Raw genomic sequence first — 17,242 nt, 5'->3', positions numbered from 1 at the left:
GTAATGTGTACATAGCCTTTGTGTGTAGCTACCTATCCAGCCTTTTCTTTCTCAAGACATAGGCATGAGGGTGATTCCTTGTCAGCAAGGCAGCATGCAGAGAGGGAAGGCCTATCTCTTCCATCCTCACATGAATGGAATGAACAAGCTCTCCCCCTGCCCCCAGCTACAAACTTTTTTTGGGTGGTGGTGGTGAACCACCACTGGTGGAAATAAGGAACATCTCCTGCCCCAAGGCGCCTGCTGTGTGCGTGTGCATGCGTGATCATTCCAATCACACTGGGGAAGGGGGACATAACCCTCCCCCAGCCTGCATCCTGCATACACTTATGAGGGAGGGAAGTCCAACTGAACTCAATGATTCGTATTTACAGGATTGCATTGTAATTGTTATTATTTTTGCTTCCACCTAAGAAATAACAGTTCGCTCAGATAATAGTCACAATTATAAAGTTATAACTTGCTTGTAAAGCTTTCATTAAAAAAAGCAATTGAGATAAAGGGGGGGGGGGGTTTGGCAAGAAATGCAGGGAGCATCCATAACAGGAAAGCAAGGGCTTGGGAAAACCTTTGGATCACTCATACTAAAAAGATATTACTGCAAGGCATGAAAAGCCCCCTAGGAGACATTTTGAAAGAACGAAGAATAGAGCAAGAATGATGGTTGCAGGAACTTTGTTCCTTAAAGAATATGATGTTCCTGAAGTACACATGGACTAAAACTGTGGGAGCATCACACTAGGACTGGGGAGACAGGAGTTCAAACTCCCACTCAGCCAGTGAAGGTCATTGGATGACCTTGGGCCTGTCACCAACCTGGCTTGCATGTCATTCTAGGCCAAACCATGGCTTAGCATTAATACATGACTATGCAGGTTCCCAGAGAGGAGAACACAGCCACTTTGCTCCTCCCTGGCCATTTTGCTGTTGTGCTACACTGTGCTAAGTGATGGTTTGGCTTAGTGTGTCACCTGAACTCGGTCTCTCCCGGACAAACCATGAGTCAACAAACACAGGACAAACCTTGGATTACAGTCTATAGGGAATCTGGAGAGATCTAATCCCTGAGCCCAGGTTCAGATGACATGCTGCACAAAGTCATGGCTTATCTTAGCACGGCCAACCGCGGAATAGATGGGGAAGAGCAAACCAACCACAGTCACCTCTCCTGGAGTCCAAGCATTCATGCTAAGTCATTGTTCAGCTTAGAGTGACAGGTGAACCTGGCCACTGTCTTTCAGGTTAACCTACCTCACATGGTTGCTGTACGGATAAAATGGACAGGATAAAAAGAAACAGTGCTCTGAGCAAAGAGAGTGGAATATAAATCAATGATGTGATCTATTCATTATATCATGAATAGATATAAGCAGAGTGAAAGTGAACAGGTTATTTGTCTTTCAAGTCCCGGCTAAACAGAATGATGGACGGAGTGGAGGAAAAAAACAAAATCTTGAGATATTTTCTGGTCAACATTGCACTGTTATTGCATAAAAGCCATTGTACAAGGACAAAGGCCCCGATTCTCTGTGGGAATCAGCTCTGTGCCAGTGCAGTGATTCCCATCAAATCAAGTGGCATTGATTGAAGTGACAGTTAGCTCAGTTGGTTAGAGTGTGGTGCTGATAACACCAAGGTCACGGGTTCGATTCCCATTCGGACCACCTTCATATTCCTGTATTGTGGGGAGCTGCACTAGATGACCCTCGGGTCACATCCAACTCTACAATTCAATGATTCTGAGCAAGCCAAACTGCCATAAAATGTTGCAACCCACCAGAGACCGAAACTGGCTAGCCTAGTTGTCACCTTGCAAGACCAAGACCCTGTCTGCATGAAATATTGCTATGGCACAATTTGCTTATACTCCATAACGGTGTTTGATATGCACAATTGACTCTGTAACAAATTGATTCTTGCTACAAAGGCAAGCTGCTCTTCTCTACATTTGTTCTGCTTTCTGCCCATCCCCAAACATTTCCTGCTGCCTCTACAGGGGATGCCTGGAATACTGCTATGAGGTTCTTTTGCTTTACATGTGTATTAATTTGTACAGCTCTTCCTACTTATTTATTATTATTTTTTAAAAATGGTACCTACCATTCCTTAGTAAAATAAACTCACAACAACAGTCCATTAAATAAATAGTAATTAAAAAAACCCAGATACATTGAAATCAATACTATTTCCCTAAGTTACTTGACTAGCACAACTCCCATTGGTTTTTATGGGTCTACTGCTAAGCATGACTAAGTCTGGATCCGGCCTAGTAAAAACAGTTCCGACTACTAAAAAAACTGCACCTCTCTTCCAAAGCTAGTCTTACTGTTGAGGTAAGATCACCATACATTTAAAACACATACATTTAGGCTTCCTGCCCAAAAGTCTTAGAAACTGTACTATTTTATTATTATTCTGCTAATCTGGAAATTCTGGGGAAACAATTTCTTTTGTCATGCGGCCTTTGCCAACCTTGTGCCCTCCAGTTGTTCTGGCCTACAACTCCCACCAGCCCCAGCGAAGTGAGGCCATGCTAGGTGGGCCGATGGGAGTTAACAGTCCATAACCCCTGGAGGGGTCAGGGTGGTGAAGGCTGACACAGTACATTAAGGAATGCCAGGTACGTCTGCTGCATTTAAAAAGCAGAAAAGGCAGGACTGGCCTTGCTGTGAGGCAGAGGGAGGCAGGTGGGAGATGCTGGTCAGCACAGAGTGGTGGTCAGGTGTTGGGAGGGCAGAGCTATGAATGATGGGCAGTGTGTGTGTGTGTTTGCCATCTTGTTCTATGCCTCATGCCGCAAAATGTCTTGGGCAAGCCCTGAGAAAGGCAAATAAGTCTTCTTGATAAGAAAGCAACACCAAGCACAAATGGTATGCGAATCTTTCGTATCATTTCCACCAGAGTGATTGCAGACAGACAGTGGCATCATTTCAGCCTTCCGGAATATTGTGGTGTGGGGAAGGTCCAGTGGACCTGATCCAGAGGAGGCACTACCTTGTTTCTGTTACCTCTTGTATCCTTAGTGATCAACCTAAAAGGTAAGAGGAAGTCTACACTAGCTATAAAGAAATGCTGCATGGGTGAAAGTACAGCTGTGGGAACAACTGGTGGATGCAACAGAGCCTTTGAAGTGCTGCTGTGATGGGTGTGCACCTATAACGATACGTAGTCACGAGGTGGTACGTTAACCCTCCCTTAGCAAGATGGCTACCGTGAAGAAGCAGCTTTTAGAATAAATTCATTTTAGAAATTGATTTTGAATGCATTTTACACTGAACAGCTGCTGAGTAGCTTTCATTGTGTGCATTCCAGGCAGCCTCAGGCCTGTAAATAACCCATTGCTACAGTCAGGCCCTGAATAATTTCTTCTTTCCCTTGTAACAGAAAATGGCTTGTTTCGAATGCAATTCTTCCTCATTCTTAAGACGTTCAGAGCAGCATATGCTTCCCTAGGCAAGGAGCCAGTGACTGTTAAACCTGCTGCAGTGGAAGGTCTCTATCAAAAAATGAAGTAAAGAAATGAATGCCTAGAGGGGGTCATGGACTGCACTGAAAAGACGGGTATGAAAAAAGTAATGCACATAATCGTAACAGCACTGTGCATGTGACAGGGTATGTGTGTGTGTGTGTTTTGGAAGTATGTGCTTATACATAATAGTATATAATCATTAATCAGAAGTATCATCTATTATCAGAGAGAGAGAGAGAGAGAGAGAGAGAGAGAAAGAAAGAAAGAAAGAAAGAGAGGCAAGGAAGAAGGGCTACCCCTATGCTATCCATATAATCAGTTATCAGTAATCAATATATTCATATATGCTTACACATAATCAAGGCTTACAGTATTTTATAATCCATTTTGAATCAAAGGGAAACTGTGCCTTAGCTAACTGCAAACTGCTTGAAACAGCAAAGTTAGGAACCGACCTTTCCCCTACAAGCATCCATGTACCCTGGACAAGGGGAAGACATGAATCAGAGATTCTGGTACAAAATCCCCTCAGATACAGGCTAAATTAATCCACAGAACAGGAAGAGCAAAACCACAAAATCTCCAAAACTCCTTGTCCTGTCATAACTAGGGGAAAGGTTAGACAGAGCGTCACTGCAAGCATCGGAAAGCAGAACTTGAACTCTGTGCTTGACCAGGAGCTGGTAGCGTGACAAGAGCTTGCTGATTGGCTGATTCTCGCTGACAATATTGTGAATCCCTCATGGTTGTCTCATGATCTATGATTTGCTGTGATTTGCTCAGGTATAAAGACCTCTGGATTTCTGTCAATCGGGGTCCCAGTTCCTTTTGGAAGAGATTCCAACTGGGTCCTTATTGCCTGGCAATAAACCTCACCTTCTTATTCTCCATTGCTGAGTCTGCCTGATCCTTATTTTGCACCTAGCAAGTACCCACTTACTTTCACGTGCTTCAAAAGAAAGAAAGAAAGAAAGAAAGAAAGAAAGAAAGAAAGAAAGAAAGAAAGAAAGAAAGAAGCAGATATGCTCATGCTTTATAATCTTCAGGGTAAAGGTCCTAAGAGAACTCTCTAAAACAGGGGTGATGAATCTGTGGTCCATCAGCCACGTGACCCAGTTCCCTCTGGGAATTTAACTGTACAGACAATTCCTAGACGTAAGACAAAAAAAAAGGGGGGGGAAGCATCACTAGGATGGAGCTAGACTTATAGAGCAATCAAACCATGATTAATCAGAAGTCAGTCCTATTGAATTAAATGGGGTTGACTCCCACTTAAACAGGGTTGGGATTGCAGCCTTCATCACATTTAGAACAGACTTGTTGGAACTGACAAGGGTGCTGCTCATAATCTCCAGTTAAGCCACTGAACACCCTGGCCATTGGATGTGTGCCATCAACAATTGCAGTTCTTAGTCATACTGCATGCCATCAGTAGCTGCGCCAAATCTGGCTTCACCCTGTAAATATTTGTATATTTGGAATATTTATTGGGACCAAAAAGCTCTCGCATAACTTATTTCAGTACAGCTATGGGAATATACAGAACCAAGTTAATAGAATGCCTTTGCTCTAAGTGCATTTAGCTAGACTTTTAATCTATCTTTGCCATCCTGAAGTTCCATGAGCATTATTGGAACACAGCAGCAAGAAAGGTTTGCCTATTATTCTCTCTGTTAAAAAAGAAGCCAATTAACTATTTTTCAGTTATTTGGGAAACTGCAAAGTACCACTGGGGCACCTAAAAGCACAGGTACTGTTTATGCATCATTTGTTTAAATCTATCAGGTTTATACATTGCTGTTAAATCACCCTGCTGTTGTTTTAAAATATTTCTTTTCACAGTGAAATTTTCATTGTGGTTGACAAATATAATATCAGAATTTTTAAGCTATTATAATAAGTAGACTTTGGAAAATGAAAATACACTCCAAAGTATATTCCAGAGTACACTTTGGAAGAAGTTGATGGGACTTATGTCTTGAGTTACCATGCTCAGGTTGGATTTTTAGAACTGCAACAACCATTCATTAGATTTATACACTTTAAAAACATAAAAATACATAACCTCCCAATAAAGATTCTTCTTGCTTTAAAATTGTTTCCTTATTGTTACGTATATTCAATTATTTGATGCATCTTTTGATACTGTCCCCTGCTTTGGGATTTATTTTAATTAAGACTGCGTTATAAGTACCCTAGATATAGATGATAGATAGATAGATAGATAGATAGATAGATAGATAGATAGATGATAGATAGATAGATTAGATAGATATATATAGATAAATAATACTATTTCGCATAAAAATAAATTCAGCAACTTTCTATCTGGCTAGAAGCAGGGGATTTGTACATTGGGCTGATCCTCACTAATGAGATATTGCTTATCTGTCACATTTTACATGAATATTAATTTAAAAGGAAATAATTTATACCAATAAAAGCCCAAATCTTTCTGCTACCATACAGAAGACTGGAGATGAAAGCGACTTTGCAACTCTAATAGACAAAGTGTGGTTTGTGACTGTCCTTCTTCTGCACGTCAGATTCCTCCAGGGGTTAGACCCTTGCGGTGGGCAAACTTTCTCCACCCTGGGGGCACCTCATCTATCTTGGTGCTCAATCTCAGTCAACTCAGCTCTGTCAAGTAACTCTGCATATTGTTCTGTTGCTTGAGGTGTGACTCGGCAGGCCTTGAGTTGCTGCACCTTCACTTCCAGCAAGACAACCACTTTGCACTTGCTACAAGTTCACTGGTGCTTGTTCTCTGGCAGAATTACAAACATGGCACAGGCGTTACAGGTCACTGTAGCAGCTCCCTCGCCCTCCATGTCTCTGGTCCTATACACACCAAGAGAAACCTAGGCTTCCCCTGCTAAAAGCCCTTGCAAACCCCCCTGTTTGCGAGGTGTGTTTGCGAGCTCTGATTGTGAGCTCCGAGGATCTGCACTGAGCTAAGTTTGACTGCTGCTGGTTGCTAACTTCGTCATGTGCTATTAATCATGTGAACAGCTGAGACAGTAGGGGGTCAAAAACTCCAAAGCTGGATTTCATTAGCATGATGCCCTTGAAAAAGCCAACTCACAACAGCCACACACCTATACTGTTTCTGTAAAGGCCTTGAGTCTTATGAAGAACTTGATCCACAAACCACATAAACTGGAGTATTCAGACTTGCGTCTAGGAAACTAAACAGTTTTGCTTGAGTCATTTAACTAATCCATTTAACTAATCCACCTAGACTGGGTGAGCTTCTTGAGAAATATGCATTGCCATCTACATTCCTAGGGTCTCAGTGTGACTGAATGATATTGAACCAATGACAACCCTAGCAGAAATAGAAAGTGTATGAACTCCTGAGGTGACATTTTAGAAGAGCAACGACCTATGCTGAACTCTGAGTAACATAATAGGGGAATGGCACGCAAGAACTTAAAATGCTTGTTGGAAGTCACATAGTATTTCCAGTGTGCAACTTTGGAAGCCATTAACTTTAACTGAGGGATGGAGGACCGGATCTGGCCTACTGGCCAGATCTACTTATCTACACACTCTCCTGAAGGCCAAGTTTGACAGGTGGGTAGGCATATCAAATTGCTTTGCTGCTGGGCTGCAGAGAGAAAGGAACCACAGATTCCTTGGGATTTGCACTTTCTTCCCAGGTCTTCCCAAACAGATCTTTTGGGGAATTTTATCAGCCAGATAAAATTCTATAGGTCATACTGATTCTGTTATGCTATTGAAATGTAGAATGTTTTCCCCTCCCTTACCCTTAGTAAATATTAGGTTTTGTTTATTAAATTGTTAATAAAAATAACTTGGATTCGCTTTAATATCCCAGATTGACAGCGCTAACTGAAACAGTACTTTGGGTAGCTATGAAGATATTTTCCTCAGAGCTAATGCAGAGAGAAGACTTTCCCCCATATGTTGCAACATGCTCTCTTTCCCACAGCTCCCATTTTACAGTAAATTCTAGATGTATGCCCTGGTTAGTTCATATCTGTGAGTCAGTCAGTCAGCTTCCTGTTTTGAAGTCACAAAACATGTGATTTTATTTTTTAAAGAAAAGGGGGAAAAAGAAAGCAGAAAAATATGATTATTTAAAAAAAACCCCAAAAAGTGTAGCAGGAAACTCAATGTGTATAGCTAACAGATGCTGTAATCCTAATCCCAGCTACCTAGGTATAAAACCCATTGTAATTGATATGAGTTTAAAGCTCCTTTTGAACTTTAGAAATGCATGTGGGAGGAAACCAATGGGAGAGTAATGTCCCTGCTAGAACTGCATTTTTAAAATTGTCAAATCTGGAAGCCGCTCAAGTATGCTGTGGTAGCAAATGCAAGATACTGCAATGCCTGCTAAAATTGAGGCCAGCTACTGTGGTCTGACACAATCCAAACATGTTGTGTCCCCTTGTGGCTTATGAAGAGTAAATGTATAGCTGGACTAGATCATCTTTCTGCAGAACTGAACCCTAACAGAAAGGCAAATATAACCTGTGCTTACACTCTTGCGAGCCACAGACATATTTGCTTTAGGTTACATAGAGCCATCCGCAGGGACGCGGACTTAGAAAAAATATTGGGGGGGCCCGGGAAAGCTCATGAATAATAAATAAGCTCATGAATATGCAAATAAAGTGGCTCCGGCCCTAAATAGGGCAAGCCACGCCCCCCAGCCAGCTGATTGGCTGGCTGGGAGGTGTGGCCAGTCGGGATTCCCCTGTTCTCGCGGGATTTCCGGCCGGGGCTCTCCGATTAGGGCGCGCGGCTGGCTGGCTGGCGAAGGAGCAGGTGGGGAGGAGGCGGGGGACAGCGGCGGCGCTCTGCTGGAAGGGCGCCCGCCCGAGATTATTGGGGGGGCTGAGCCCCCCAAAAATTTTTTTTGAGGGGGCTCGAGCCCCCTCAAGCCCCATGGAGTCGGCGCCTATGGCCATCCTGCAATTCAAGGATTGGAGAGCGACAACTTGTTTGCCAGAAGAGGCCCACTCAGGACTCAAGCTTACCTTTAAAGTCTTCTGATAATAAATGAATTACACCAGACTGGCACATGAGATCTCTGAATATTCGCAGTTAGAACTATGATCGCACTGCATATTCACAAGTGAATATTTTTGTCTTAACACTACAAAACCCTCTTCCAATACCTTATTTCATTATGTGGTTGTGCCTGCTTGCACCTTCAGTGCAATTTTTGTTTTCACTGCAGCCAATCTGAGATCATAGTGAACATCGCGATTCCATGTAACCCATCAGATTTGGTTTGGAAAGGATTACAGAATGCATTTGGGATGTCTATTGGAATTTCAAATGGGAAATCCAGTTCCGCTGAAGTATCTTCAGTGTGAAACTGGACTTACCCATATCCCTGTTGAAAATACTACAGAATAGTCACCAGCGATTTTATGAATCACATTTGAAACATTCACTCTAAGCAAATGAGTTGAGAACTTACTGCTTGTGTTGAGGTTATTTTCCCCAGTCTGTGGAAGAGGGTCTGCATCCTGGATGACTTGTAGTACTCCAACTGTCCGGACAGGAGGATCCAGTGCTACAGAGCTTTCATTCACAGTTATATCGCTTGCTCCTGTAATCTGATTAGTTGGTGGCCCTCCTATAGAAGCTTCAAAATCTGGAGGTATGTCATCTACACAATCTGCATTCGGCTAATGAAAACAAGAAAGAAGAGTCTAATGGAAATGGGGAGAGAGATTCTGAAAGGAAATATTTGTCTCTGGATTACAGGAAGAAATAGTTCATTTAGTTCTATAGTTCATTGTAGTTCCAAATATTACCTTGTCATGGGTTTCAAAACATGCATTTTGGCTTCTCTTTACAGGATAGTCTCTATTAGTTTGCAAATTCTTCTGAAAGCAAATGGTCAGAGACTATCCATACCTAGATTGTTATGTTAGATATTTGTTGATGGCACCAAAACACCAACGCCTGTAACAGCATAAGCCTAACCATGTCTACTCAGAAGTAAGTGCCAGTGAATTCAATGATGCTTAATGCAAGGTAACTGGGGTTATGGCTGCAGCCTAAATCAGTAATCTTATCTTGGACATATCCTCACAGAAATGTTTATCCAAATTGGAGGCATACGACATCATGTGCCTTTTTTTCAGAACTGATGCATGCTTGGTATATGGAGTTAATACTTAATTTAGACGTTTTCTTCGTAACCCTTCAGGTGTCTTAATGGATGATATCTACTAGACGCTTTGCTAATTTATGGGGTTACTGCTGGGATCCCCATTGTGGTACTGGGGGGTGCCATGCTACCCTCAGACACACTCTGTTCCTCACAATTTTCACTTAATTTTTCGCTTAAAAATGTGTGGGTATTCTTTGATTTTGGGGGTGTTTTGTTGTAGGGGTTGTCAGTTTTGGGGAGGGTTGCTTACTTTGTTGCCTTGTGTTTTGTTTTATGGGTTGTGTGTTTATGCGATCTGGGAAGTTTTGAGGTTCAGGTTTTTTCCATACATTAAATATTATGGTTCATGCTGAAAATGTCACTTGGGGTGGGGGTTGTGTAGTTTATATTGTCTTATTAGCATTGGTGAGGAAATGGCTTTAGGAGACCCAAAATCTTCAGAATAGAAATATAATGCTCACTAGGATGATACTTGCTTATTCATTTTTTTAAAAAGTGGAATTAGGATAAATGAAAATACCATGTTCCGTGTTCTACCACGTTACATGCTTACCGGAATCCCTAGTGCTTTTAAGATGTTCATTTTACACATAGGGCAGGTGCGATGGTCTAGTAGCCATGGATCTACACAAGATTTGTGAAAGAGGTGCCTACAAAGGGAGAAAAATGAATAAAATCTATACAAGATACAATTTCTCAAAGTTGCAGTTGATACCATCTGTTTTGAAAAAGCCCAGAAGTGTCTTGTAGCGTAAGGACTATACAGCTGAAGATATATCTGTGTGGAAAATACTTTTGTCAAGAAAAACCTGATGAAAGAAGACCTGTACTGAAAAACAGAAGTGCTTTGTAGTTAATAAATTGTAGTGGATGGAACCTAGCTTGTAACTTCAAATGTAAAATTAGCAGAAAAAAGCTCCCTAAATAAAAACTTCAGAAGATGAAATAAAATGGAAGCAATTTTCCATATTAAAAACCAGACCCTAAGAAACATTTATCTGCTGACAGCAGATTTATCATCCTTGGTACTGTGAAAAGTAGCATAAATAAGAAAAAAACTATTTATTGTGTTTCACCTCTGTATTCATGACTGGAGAGACTGCAAAACGCAAGATCTGCAACTGCAGAAAGAGAACTGACAGCATAGAATTTGATCTGTGAACATAGAACCTATCAACCTGCGTAGGATGAGAATTGGAGTAATGGGCATTGATTCCCTAACAGGCTTGCTTCTTTGCTTGGAAAAAGATGCATGCAGTCTGTCACATCTGTTTATTTACTGGTTTTGGTTTACTTCCCTCCCCCCCCCCCGCCCCCACTGATCATAAAAGGAACATATTACATTAGATTGGGTCCAAAGGTTCTATTCCCCTGACAAAGGAAGACTTCTTCCATCAGAGCAAAGCAACCTTTGGATCTAAATCATCTGTTCCAAAATTGGATTTTTCATGTGGGCTTTCCAAAAATACTAGCAGCATGTGCACTGAGGTAGCTGAAAAGGGGGCATGTATATGACACCACTGCTATATACCGTATATGATATAACTAAGAAAAACTGCAGTTAAATTGCTTCTACTATAAGGTAATCCAGTAAGTTAAAAAAAATCCCAATCAGATAAATTTCCGGCAACCAAATTTCAAACACCAATGCTGTTTCTGTAGCTCCCCCCAAAGCTACTGTTATTGTTTTAGCTTTAATTGGGGGTTTTTTGGGGGTGTTTAAAGCATATTGCACTGTTAGCAAATGACAAGGACGTATTATTGGCCTGTGAAGAACACCACAAAAATCAATTACTTTATTAATTGTATCTCTCTAATTGGATGGTTATATCAACTCACCGGCAGGGCAAGATCCTGACAACGTCGTTCGGTTTGTAACCCTCAATACACACTGCACAGTTATCGAAATCGGGTTCAGTTTCCTACAGAAACATTGAGATCGACATTTTCAACGAAAAGCATGGCGGACTGAAATACACTGACATTTAATAACATCCCCAAGTCCTTCCAGATTCTGAGAGTTCAGTTTAGTCCAATTGGTTGCAGTGCCCATTTGAAAAGGGATCCCTGTAATTCAGGAATGGAGAACCTGTGGCACTCCAAACTTTCACCAACCCCAGCCAGCCATGGTTAATGGTCAGAAATGACAGGAGATGGAGTCAAGCAATATTTGGAGGGAACCATGTTGGTACCACTGCTGAAGCACATAACAGAGGCCAGTTTCAACCCTTCCTCCACATGGGGAGTCAATGTAGCAGGCTGCTGCAGGTATGAGCAACCAGTGTGTGCCTCCCATACAGCACTCTCCTCAGTCCTCACCAGGCCCTTTTGTGGAAGAAAGTAACCCACACAAAGATTTCTGGTTTATTTTATTTTATTGCCCACGGCACAATGCCTAACTGCATTCCCCACCCCCACCCTACTTGGTTAAAATGAAGACTCAAGGAAAAAATTACCTTATCTCCTTTCCTTATCGTTCTGACCTGCAGTTTGCTGATTGCTTTCTTTGCAGCATCTCCGAGACGGCGCTAAAAATGTAATATATCACTCTTTACTAAAGAGCACACCTTCACACAGACGTTCTTGCATGGCTCTGTAATAGTTTGATGGTCCAAGATCATTTTAAATGAAACAGAGAAGAGCTACGTAAATGCAATATTGGATTCAAAGAGGTCACTAATACGGGGAGTAATTGGTATTGACAAAACACCAGATGCAGGATGGATTAAAAGGTATCTAATTATCTCACATTGTTATAGATGTTCAATCTGTTGGAACAGGAACCAATGACAGAAGAATCAGGTGTAGCTGATTTTTGCTGATCCCTTGCTACATATTTCATGCTACATAATATTCCAGAGAGCCTGGCAACCTTTGGGAGCACGGTATTTTTTTAAAAAGGTGGGCAGGGACTTGGGTGGATAGGAGGGATCTACAAAAAACAGGTGTGCTGACTTGTGCAAGTAGAAGCACTTTTTTTTGACGATTCAGGACAGACAAAAATGGTTCTTCACACAAAACACAGTTAAAGTACATCCCACAAGATCTAGCAATGGTCACCAGCTAAGATAGCAGTATGCCTCTGAATACCAGCTGCTGGAATCACAAACATGCTCAATGAATGGGTGAGTGCTCTTGCAAGAACAGGGTTATATTATGGGTGGTATCAGAGCAGGTCCATTATTGTCTGGTGTATTGCTTACAGCACAATCCTAAACAGGCTGATTTAGAAGTAATTCCTACTGAATTCAGTTGGGCTTGCAAGACTTCTTCATAGAGTGCACAGAATTTGCTCCCAAAAGAGGCAACGATGACCACCAACTTGTATGGCTTTAAATGCAGATTGGTCAGATTCCTGAAGGATAAAGCTATCAATGGCTACTATCCCTAAGGGCGATGTTCAACCCCCATTTGTCAGAGGCAGCAATGCTTCTAAATGCAGTTGCTGGAAACCACAGGAGGAGATGGTGGTGCTGTTGCGCTCAGGTCCTGACTTCCCATGGGCATCAAGATGGCCACTGAGAAAATACTGCTGGGTTAAGATGGGCTTTTGCCCAGATCCAGCAGGTCTTGCAACCTGTTAGAATTCCTGCTCCGTGACTGCAGTCATGGGATTATTGTCTTTCACATGACGGTGTATGTTTTGACTCCACAGAGTGGGAAGTGACGGAGACAGGATGTTTGTGTTACTGTGTTCTGTGAAGTGGGACTATTGTCCTTTGTTCTTTTTTTGCTGTCTGATGCTTGAGAGAGAGAGGGACCCATGTTGTAGTGCTCCGTGTGTGTTTATATGTAAATAAAGTAGATTAGCCAAAATGCTGAGTTGCTGAGGTCTGTTACGCAAGCTGCGAAAACTCTTCGGATCCCTAAGTGTGCTGATGTCTGTTGGCATCGGTTGCTGTGATGTTCAGGCTGAAGAAAGCTTTTGAAGCTCCCGAACAATTGACCAGGAGGGAGAGAACATGCCAGTTGGGCATATGTCTCTGCCAGGGTCCTACTCGAGTGTAGGACGAGCTCCTGACACAACCTGGTGGCCAAATAAAGAGGCAGGCACAGAGGCTGGGTTGAACTAAAGCCATTAAATTTGAGATTAAAACCCATAAAACCGCTGCAGAGGGAAACACTATCAGTGTGGGATCAAACTTGAAACTGAAGCAAATTGCAATCTCTAGGGCAACCAAACTCAGGAACTAGAGGCACAGCTGTCCAGTCTGCATCCCTTTCGCAGGCCACACCATGAAGGTGAACAGGAAGGTCTATGCAAAAGAAGTTGCAGGATGTTGTGCAAAGGCCTTGCCATTATGTTGCAAGAGGTATATCCCTGGCAGAATCCCAGACTGCATTCCTTGGCCAAATACCTGAAAATGTTCCGTACTCTGCAACATTTGAAAATGCATTTCCCCACTACATTTTATTGCTAAATGAATAACTTTTCTAAGCGAAGAAAAATGACTTTGGCACTTTAGCACTTCATCCACTTTCTCCCAACCTAAGTACATACTGACTTCACACCATCCCTGCATGAGTGAAGCCATCTGCCTGGAGAATTAGGGCAAAAAATTATTCCACATATTTTTTTGCATCTGAAAGTCTGGAATGTGAATCATTCTTCACCCATCTGTTTCCATTTGCTTTTTTGTTTGTTTGTTTTTCCAAGGCACCATTCCAGTTTTCAGAAAGGAGAAGCAAAGATTTGGAAAGGGGGGAAGCAGTAAGAAATAAGTTTCCAAAAAAAGAAAAAAAGCAGTTTATTTTAAGAGCTGTCGCTGCAGTTATTTCCTTTTTTAAACCATGTAATGGGCTATAATAAGGCTATCAACTTAGGCCAAACTTCTAGTTGGCTGCTCACCCTTACCTCCACTTTTTGTTTAAGCAATTATTAAATACAGAGTCACTCCACTTCATTGTTGGAGCCACTCAGTGTAAAGAAGACAGTGAACTGATAAAAATATATAGGAGCTCCTGAAGAATCCTGTCATGTGATCCAACACACATGTGGGGCACTTCCTCTTCCAAATGGGCTCCACTGAGTTTCTTGCATTTACTATATCTCTGTGTACTGGATATATAGACTTGGATGTTAACATTGCTCTGTTCACAGAAGGACCTTCGGTTGATGATTTTAAAAAAAACAAACCCTAGTTACGTTTTTGTAGATAAATTTCATTATGTTTTTTGAATTTCTTGATCTTTTTTCCCTGCTAATTAAATCATGTTATATATTTTCGGTTTAATTGCCCTTATTATGTTAGTGCAATACATGGGGTTTAACATCTTGCGGCCATGCTGACGGGCCAAACACCTCCCAAAGGTCTCCTACTCGGGTGGGAAGGCTGTAGGGCTGGGGGCAGCCTTCATGCCCTGGAAACGCTTTCTGCTTCTGCTCACCATGGAAGAAAGGCACCTTCCACCCTGTACTGAGCAGCAGGAGAGAAGCCATGCTGCGTGGAGAAGGCTGCCATCACCTCTCCCTGGGACGCACAGCTTTGCTTCTGTTGCACAATATGGAGGCAAAACAGTCCATACAAAGCAGGAAAGAGAAAGATGTGATTCCAACTGCACATTGGGAGGCTATGTTTTATAATTTCACCAGAGCTGTTTACCTACCCAAGAAGCCCTGGTCAAATGCTGACATCCTTACTGAGGGGTGTATGTGGTGGTCGTCTTCCACTATGTAGTACTGAGTCAGGGCCCTCCTGGGTCCTCTTTAGTAGCACTATTTAGTTGGCACAAATTTCAGCCGCCACAATGAGTGGGCGCTGAAAAGTGGTGCACTCTGGCTGGATCACGTCCATCGTTTGCAAATGTGAAACATGTCCTTCATACAGCTCCTCAGAATGGAGATAACAAAATGAACATTTAATGTAGCTCTTGATCATGACATGCTCGCCAACTATTATCTTGTAATGCAGCGTTTTATCTTTGGCACCATTTCTCTCACAGCTTGCACAGAATGGAGGGGAAAGGCAAGAGGGAGGAAAATATTTCTTGTGCGCTTTTAATATATATCAAAGAATGTGAGCTAGTGTAAAATAGATCTGGCAGGATAGCCATGATAGTTTGCTCCTCAGTTTTGCTCTCATGAAGCATTTAAGAATAAAACCATTTATTATTAAGATAACACTAGTTGCATCCAAATGATGTTTGATTCAGAGAAGACCTATTTAAATGAATGGATCCCGTTTGTCATGTTCATTAATTTTAGTGGATCCACTGCAAGAAGGATTAGCAATGAACACAACCCCATGCCACCTACTAAATACTTTCCACCTACTAAATGTACTTTCATATTGATTGTTCATCATTTAAATGACACACTCCTTGCCTCCCTGAATATTTTTTGCTGGAAACTTCAACTTTTGAGTCAGCAGATGTTTAATATTTTTGGGAATTAGAAATTCTGTTTAAGATGGAAAATGAAGGTGGACAATAACAGATTAAATATTTGTGATACTTTTGGAATACACTTAAGTTTTAAAAATATGATCACCATATAAGACAAAGTAGAATACTTTCTCATTTTTACAGTGTTTAGACATTTATCCAGGGCAGTTCCCTTTCTCCTCATTCCATGTGTCGCTTGAGTGGGGAAAGCTCCAGTGTTCAGGACCAACTCAAATGGTTGGGTCATCTAAATATTCTCCCATCCCATGCAGCCTATACAAAGGAAACATAATTCCAATACTCCAACTTCTAAGTGATCAGTGACTCTTCCTATAGGAGGAGCTGTATTCACTTGGGGAGGCTGTGTTAGCTATTCCACTACTTGTGGAAGCTCATAGTGTGGCAGCATGTGGAAGAGCCTTCTTGGTAGTGGCTCCAGAGCTCTGGAACTTCCTTTCACTGGATCTACATTGTATAAGTGTCAATGACATTCCAAGCTGACCTTTTAATCTAAGGTGAATTTTAAAGGGTATTTTGTCAATTTGGAGAGGAGCAGGGGTTTTTTTTTGACTGGTTTATGTGGAAGAGGGTTATTTACTATGGTGGATAGCAGCGGTGGATTCCTTTTTTTAACTTGAAAGAAGAAGTTTTGCTGTTGCTTGTGATGGTGGCAGCAGTAGTAAAGCTCTTCTAAGTGGCTGGCAGAAGTCATCATCCTTTTCTTTCCATAATGCCCATGGACTGCTCTTTGCCACTGCAACCAGAAGTGATATTTTCTTCCTAGCAAACAGAGAAACTACTTTTTTCTCATGTTATGGTCCACTGACTGACACCTGCCTTTTGCCTTTTGTGTTTTAGATCTGAGATGAGACTATACAGCTTCCTCTGCCATAAAATTCTAGAGCTGTAACCAATTTGACGTGAGCTTGGGTGCTCTCTGTCAAAAGGGAAGCAAACCAGTGCAGAAAACAAATGAAACACATATTTAAATAATTAAAATAGGCTGCTGACAGAACTAAAATACCACATGATAAAGATATTTGCAAGAATGACCTGAAACAGGGGTTACCAATCTTTTTTGGGATCGTGGCCACATTTGCAATCCAGAAAAACTACTGTGGGCACCACACATGCAGCCCCTCCTCTAAATTGTTCCTTGCAGTATAATCAGGCTTTTAAAAGCCTTCTGTTGGCTAAACAAGGGGTTTTCTCCCTAAGCCTCATTGCAG

The 17,242-nt window shown here is 41.8% G+C and overlaps 1 protein-coding gene across 1 annotated transcript in view; it reads right to left on the bottom strand.

Moving 5' to 3' along the window:
• Positions 1-17,242, bottom strand: part of RNF150 (ring finger protein 150) — an 81,793-nt gene that overhangs the window by 3,472 nt on the left and 61,079 nt on the right. The window contains exons 3-6 of the mRNA XM_081208439.1: positions 12,086-12,157; positions 11,469-11,551; positions 10,183-10,279; positions 8,928-9,138 (exon numbers count right to left, since the gene is read on the bottom strand). Coding sequence (XP_081064565.1) covers positions 8,928-9,138; positions 10,183-10,279; positions 11,469-11,551; positions 12,086-12,157 — 463 coding nt within the window. The remainder of the gene's footprint in view (positions 1-8,927; positions 9,139-10,182; positions 10,280-11,468; positions 11,552-12,085; positions 12,158-17,242) is intronic.

The sequence above is a fragment of the Podarcis bocagei genome (assembly GCF_964188305.1).
Source record: "Podarcis bocagei genome assembly, chromosome: 9".
NCBI classification, from domain to species: Eukaryota; Metazoa; Chordata; class Lepidosauria; order Squamata; family Lacertidae; genus Podarcis; species Podarcis bocagei.
The sequence above is the reverse complement of the archived record's forward strand: the minus strand, read 5'-3'. Positions and strand labels throughout refer to the sequence as shown.